Here is a 7062-nt window from a genome sequence, read left to right on the forward strand (position 1 = left end):
AGCCAGTGCACAATAGGATGCCTGTGATTTCGGTTACCACAGGCACACCTGTGCAAGTGCAAATGGCTCTGAGAAAGGAGCTGTGGCAGATAAAAGGTATTTCACAGTCTTCCTTACCCCTCTGGGCCTTCAGCCTGGTTATGCAGGTAGCTACATGGCCACCTCCATCACTAGGTCTTAATATCCGGGTAGGGCTTATATTTAACAAATGCATAGAAATCCTGCTAGGGCTTATTTTGGGGGTAGTTCTTATTTTCGGGGAAACAAGGTTAAGTGCTCTGGTGATCATAACATTATAAACTAAGCTGCCATACTCTCATGATCTCCCCTACTTGTTTTCCCCCCTTTTGGCTTTCCCTAACTGTTGTTTTCACTTTTGTGATTATATTTGTTTACCCCTGGGAAAGTTTTTCCTTATAAAACTCAGAGCCTCAGTCAACGCTGGGCTGCTCTCAGAAACCCCATGTTGGGGCACTGAGGCAGCCGCTGGCTATTCAATAAAAGGAATAAAAGGACTCCTCTTTAATTCCACTTGTCTGGTGGTGTGGTCTTTGGGGGAGCTCCTGGGCAGCATAACACTTCTTTAGATTATTTGTGATGGCCTAAGTGACAGCTCATTAGCCTGTCATGAAACTTTCCTTAAGTTACTTTTCCAATAACTGAGAGACAGACACAGAGCACTACACACTATTCAGGTCCCGCGCTAAAGGACCACAAATCTCCCCAGTTCTCTCCATCTGTAGAAATGAGAGGTTAGATGCGCTGTCTCAGGGGTCCTAACAGCTTAACAACTCTCCAATGCCATTTGGCCAAGGTTTTGACACTTAAAAGCGCAGTATGAGGGGAAGAGAGGCAGGTCAGGAGAGAAGCCAATCTAAAGTAGGGAATGTGACTTGAGCTGGCTAAAACCTTGTCCTGCGCCTTCACCCTGGCCGTCTGTGAACACCACGGCCCGAAAGCCGCCTTTCACTTCCGGAGCGCTAAGGGCTGCCACGGGCCTCCCGAGGAGGTCCATTAACGGCGGCGCTGAGCCTATTTTCTTTCTGTTTAGTAACAAATGTGCCCAGCTGGGGCCAGCCAAGTATTCACTTTGGGAAATGCACCTGAGTGTGAAACAAGCGTATCAGAGTGTCTGACCCTAGCAGGCACATCGCTGCCGGAACAACTCCTCAAAGAAACGCGCACGGCGCGTCCATCATGGCGGCCGACGCCAGCGCCGGGAGAAGCAACCGAAAGGAAATGGCGGCGGGGCGCGCGGCCAGTCTTGGTGGGGCTAGAGGACCAATGGGTCCATCTAGGCGAGTTAGCCAGGCACCTTGAAGACCCTCCCGGCTCCTGCTACTAAGAGACCCCGAAATTCGTCCACTGTAACACGGGGGTCGGTTACTGTGTCTGCAAAGCAACTTGCACAAACCAGCCCAGGGTTCTGTCCCGCGGTCGGAATCCGGCAAAACGCTCTATTCTCTAAACAGAATGCGTTACGCACACTGCGCATCTTCACAACAGAGGGTCTGCTCTGGATGCAAAGAATGTTACGTCGCACCGGAGGCTCTTACCCCTCCCCACCACGTTCTAGTTCAGGTGGAGCGAGAATTCTACGCCTGCTCCGTATTTTCTTTTTCCTCTACGGACTGCAATGTACACCCATCTCCGGAACTGACGTAAAATGCTTCAGAGAATTTCCGTAGCACACCACGGAGCCCTCGGGCTATTCTGAGGCGTTGTTTACGTATCGTCTCCGACGTACGTAGCGTTAAGTTGGAGCGGACTCAGCGGCGGCCGCCATTTTGTGCAGTCGCTGGGAAGGAAGGAGACGCCTAAGCCGGGGCACTGCCGGGTTTGAGCGTAGCCAGACCTTCCCACCGTTTTTATATCCCCGATTCTCTCTGTTTTGCTCCCGTCTCCGACGAGAGAGGCGGCGACGGTGGCGTCTGCGACGGGAGACAGCGCGTCGGAGCGAGAGAGCGCTGCGCCTGCCGCCGCCCCAGTAGCGGAGGCGCCGCCGCCATCGGTCGTCACCAGACCGGAGCCGCAGGCCCTCCCGAGCGCGGCCATCCGTGCCCCGCTCCCAGATCTCTATCCGTTTGGGACCATGCGCGGAGGCGGCTTTGGGGACCGGGACCGGGATCGTGACCGTGGAGGGTAAGGGAGGGGGAGGGGAGAGGTCCTGTGTGCACGTCGGGCGGGGGCAGTTAGTTCCCGAGGAGACTGAGCTGCCTGCGGGCCTGGCAGTCTAGGTCCCACTGCAGGAGGCGAGGCGACTCGTGGCATATGTACAGTTCTGTGTGCAGCCTTCGGCCCCGGGGTCACTGGGGACCTGGCGGGCGGCAGCTTGGCGACGCCAGGCCTCTCCTTGCGGACGATCGTCGTGGCGCGACCCGGCCAAGCGCCGAGGGGCGCGGTAGGGGCGGCCCGGTCGCTGCAGGCCGCAGCCTGGCCTCGTATCCCGGCTTTTGAGCCGGGGCGCTTCGGGGAGACTATCTGATGACTGGGCTTTGACATTCATCGGGAAAATACGGATGTTTTCGAGAAACTAGATAGAGTTCAGCCTAGGAAAACCCCAAGGGAAATGTTTTCCTTTAGGTTTTCTCTTTTTAGATCACTGTTAATGGGGCTTGGGGTCCAAAAATCCAATTTACTAATTTCAGAAAGGGCTTTAAATTCTCACATTGGAAAATAAAGTAACGGATTTACTTGTAATCTATATAATAGTGTTTGGGAAGCGAGGGGTTTTTTGGTCATGAGTATAGTTATATGATGTGTGTGTGTGTATACATATTTGTTTATTTTTAGGTCTTTTTTTCTAATTTCTCTCTCTGCAGCATTAATTTCTCGGCCCAGTTAGAAAGTTTGGTATTGTAATGCCACAGTTGTTGGATTGGAAGTTAAGCGGGATTAAACCCGATAATCTCTCATACATTGAGATTTAAATTTTAACGTCAACTGAACGAAGACGTCGCTTAAGAGATACATTTTTTTGTTTTTGCTGTCACCGTTTTAGTTCTGAAAGTACTGTCTGTGGGAAAAGAATAATGTGACACACTTCTTAATATATACGTATGACTTTGGGTAAGATTCTTAACCTTTGTGAGCCTGTTTCCTCATCTGAAGATGAGGGTACCTTTGCTGTGTTCTAGGAATTAAGAGACTCGTCTTATTGTAGTAGGTGTTAATGTTAGTCTCTTACAACATTTTTATCTTTTGTGGTGCAGATACACAAATACCAGTCTTAACTAGTCACGAACACTAAAGTTATCAATTTACAAAATAAGAATTATTTTTATTTATGCCATATTAGAAAGGAAAGTGTTAGTGTTAAATTTGGACGGCTGGGAGTGGGATGTTTACTTAGTGTTTCACAGTATAGCTAAGTTTAGAAGTAAATTTCAGTACAATCACTGAGAAAAAGTTTAACAAATTCTAGTAAAGTTGAAAATAACCCAGGAAAGCTTTACACTGTGAGACCTAGAAGAAATCCTCACACACTCGCTTCAGAATTCGTGTACAAATGTTACATATCAGCATTGTTCATGACAACAGGATCTTGGAAACAACTCAAATGTCTAGATAAATTGTGGATATTCGTACAACTGGATATAATACAGTAGTGAAAAAAAATGGATGAACATGGGTGTGACTCAAAAGCGTTAAGTGAAAAAACAAGTCATGCTAGGGCAACACATTTCCAAGGATATATGCAAATTTAACAAAACTATAGAAACCAAGGGAATGATAAGAAAATTCAAGGTACTTAGAATGAGAGTTATAAATTTGAAATAGACACATGGAAGCACTCAGGATACTTTACTGTTGTTTTTTTTTTTTTTTTTACTGTGAGTGTTTGGTTTAGTATTTCCAGGAAAATTACTTGAAGAGACGAAAGTGAATTACTGATTTGTACTTAGTTTATCCCTTACTGACTTTTCGAGTATTAGATGACTTTTTATAAAAAGAGCTTCAAGAATTCATTTCATAAACTGGCGTTGTGGTGAGTGCCTGTAGTCCCAGCTACTCAGGAGGCTGAGACAAGGACTGCTTGACACCAAGAGTTTGAGGTTGCTGTGAGTTACGATGCCACAGAACTCTACTGAGGGTGACCAAGTGAGACTGTGGAAAAAACAAATTGTTTCAAACAAACAGTATTCTTTTAAAAGGTCTGTGTGTACTCTGCCTAGCCATGACATTTTTCTTACTTGAATTGCTATTTTCACAGCTGAAGGTGATTATTACTTTGAAAAGGAAATGGGGTGAGGTCAGTGTATCTACATCGGATAGTGCAAAATGATACACGTTACACATTTAAAATAGAATGATTTTGCGTGTTATATGCATCTTCAAACCTGAATTTATTGTAAAGCTGTATTAAGCTGTTATTACTGACAAGCTAAAAATGAGCAGCATAATATACTAGGGAGTAGGATGTGGTTTTTTGTTTTGTTTGTTTGTAACTCTTTTGAGTCTCACTATGTTGCTCAAGGGATTCTCTTGCCTCAGCCTCCCAAGTAACTGGGACTACAGGCGCCCACCACAATGCCCGGCTATTTTTTGGTTGCACTTGTCATTGTTGTTTAGCAGGCCTGGACTGGACTTAAACCCACCAGTATTGATGTGTGTGGCTAGCACCGAGCTAGGGTATGTGCATTTTTAAAGCCTGTTATAAATATGCTTAAAATTTACACAAGGATAGAAAGCTCTTTTGAATTTTGAGGTCAGCAAACATGGAATGCAGCATGTTTTCTAAGAACTGTTCCACTTGTATCTTTAAGCACAGACTAGTGTAAAGAGAGCTTACCTTGACAAGTTTATTTTCTCCTTTAGGAGCATTAGTTTGGGGCTTTATTTTCTCTTTGTAGAGCATTAGTTAGGTAGCATTGGAATGCAGCAGTAGCAATGGAATATCACCTTTTAGGAACTACGTAAATTTATCTGCATTAGGTATAAACTCAAAATTGAGTTTTGGTCATTTTTATTCTATGATTTGCAAGACTTACAGTGTAAAGACTTTGTATTTCTTCAATAGTACCTTACTTGAAAATGGGTTAGTGCTTTATGGGAGGGGGTGGAATTGAGGTGGCCTTTTATGGTCTGCTCACCTTAAGCCTGAGGTATATTAAAGATGTCATTGATATGTTTGTCCATATGCTATGTTCTTTTCCTGTTCCTCTTACTGTTCAGCAGTATTATAAATGGAATTATCCAAAGTTCTGCCTATTGAGTATAGATACCCCATGATTGCAGTAAAATTTTCTACTGTCTTCGTATGTTTGTATTTAAAGAAATACCTAGTTGGTTAAGCCAGAGTTCTGATGCTTTGAATTGCAGGAAATTGAGGTCCTTTATAAAAGTGTTACATATCTGCTGCCTGTCAGTTGTAAAGTGAAACTTTGTACAGGGTGGTGTATTAAGTGGGTTAGAGTGGGAAAATTGGTGTTCAGTTCAGTGTTTTACCAGAAGTAAGGAAATGGGGTGAAAAGATGCTGTATACAATTTGAATACTAAAACAAAGCCCTATACTTTATGTAGATTGAAATAGGGGAATGAAGTCCATCTTAAAGTGTTTGGATTTTTCTAGGAAAAGCTTCTAATGTACCTTTCAGGTTTGGCTAGTGGCGGGCCATATGTGTATTTTATTTGAGCTTGCCTATTGTAAAGGGTGTATAAAAAGACAAAGTTATAAGTAATCTGTTGAGTTTGAGTTTTAAAAACCTTAGATAAGGCTTATTAATAATGGTTTCTTCTGTAAATCCATAGTACCATTTGCCTGGGAACAAAAGGGAGATAGTAAAGGTGGGGGCTTGGAGTAAGAAAAGTCTGGATGTCTTTGTTCTGGCTGTCTTATTAGCATAAACCAAAGATGAAGATCAGCCCACCAGTTCTTTACAGGTCCAGGTAGTTTTTCTTAGATTAGCAGACAGTAGGATGCTCATCATAGTTTAAAGGGGGAAGGAATCCAAGAAGATATTCTAAGTTTGGGGAATTTATGTGGAATGTGTTTTTCTCCTTCTCTTGGAATATAATTTCTCCCTTAATTTAAGTCTAAAATAATGTCTTTTTTTACCTGTTTGTTACACAAGAGTAGAGGCTTGAGTCTATTTTATTCACTTTAATGTTTCCAGCACAACTGACTGGTATGTAGTTGGTACATTTACTATTTGGTAAATGACTGAATGCAGTAATGCTAGCTTGTACTGTTTACTATGCCATCACTTAAAGCCAGAGTGCTTTAAAATTATACAATCTAATTCATTTCATTTTTATAGTAATCTCTGAAATGGGTGATTAGTATTCTGTACTTTGGAGGGGAAATTGAGTGTGGAGAAGTTTAGTAAATTTGCTCCAAATCATCCAGTAAGCGGTAGAATTCAAAATTTAAATCTTGTCCAGTTCCACAACCTGTGGTTATTCCCATGATATATTTATCTAAATACAGAATTTTAAATTTTCTAAGACTCTTGTTGCATATTTTTCTGGTACTTAGATATATTACTTTCAAAATACTAATGAACTAAAACTTGTGATGTTTCTAGATTTGGAGCAAGAGGTGGTGGTGGCCTTCCCCCCAAGAAATTTGGTAATCCTGGGGAGCGTTTACGTAAAAAGAAATGGGATTTGAGTGAGCTCCCCAAGTTTGAGAAGAACTTTTATGTGGAACATCCAGAAGTAGCAAGGCTGACTCCAGTAAGTTTTTCTGTATATGTGTTTCACTGGTTGTATATATGCATGCAGATTAATGAACCAAACAGACTTACTAGCTAGAGTTTACTGATAATCTGCTCTTGGTGTTTTGTGTTTTATTCTAAAGTGATAACTTTTTTTACATTCTTACTAAGACTGCTGATACTTGTAAGATGGACGTAGTATATTGCTTTATCATTTGTTGATTATACTTCCCAACCTGCTTATTATGCCTGACTCAACTGTGTGCTATATATTAGGTCATATCTTTTCATCTATAAGTAAAATATAAATAAGAAATACTGGCATTGGCTCGGCGCCTATAGCTCAACCGGCTAAGGCGCCAGCCACGTACACCTAAGGTGGCGGGTTCGAATCCCCAGCCCG

At 43.0% G+C, this 7062-nt stretch overlaps 1 protein-coding gene across 2 annotated transcripts in view; it reads left to right on the forward strand.

Annotated features, from left to right (window-relative positions):
• The first annotated feature begins 1752 nt into the window (after positions 1-1752).
• DDX17 (DEAD-box helicase 17) overlaps positions 1753-7062 on the forward strand; it is a 23417-nt gene continuing 18107 nt past the window's right edge. For both annotated transcript variants that reach the window (XM_003783204.2, XM_012801168.1), the window contains exons 1-2: positions 1753-2142; positions 6528-6678. In XM_003783204.2, the coding sequence (XP_003783252.1) occupies positions 2093-2142; positions 6528-6678 (201 nt within the window). In that variant the 5' untranslated portion in view covers positions 1753-2092. The remainder of the gene's footprint in view (positions 2143-6527; positions 6679-7062) is intronic.

The sequence above is a fragment of the Otolemur garnettii genome, unplaced genomic scaffold, assembly GCF_000181295.1.
Source record: "Otolemur garnettii isolate 467f Iridium unplaced genomic scaffold, OtoGar3 scaffold00007, whole genome shotgun sequence".
Taxonomy (NCBI): domain Eukaryota; kingdom Metazoa; phylum Chordata; class Mammalia; order Primates; family Galagidae; genus Otolemur; species Otolemur garnettii.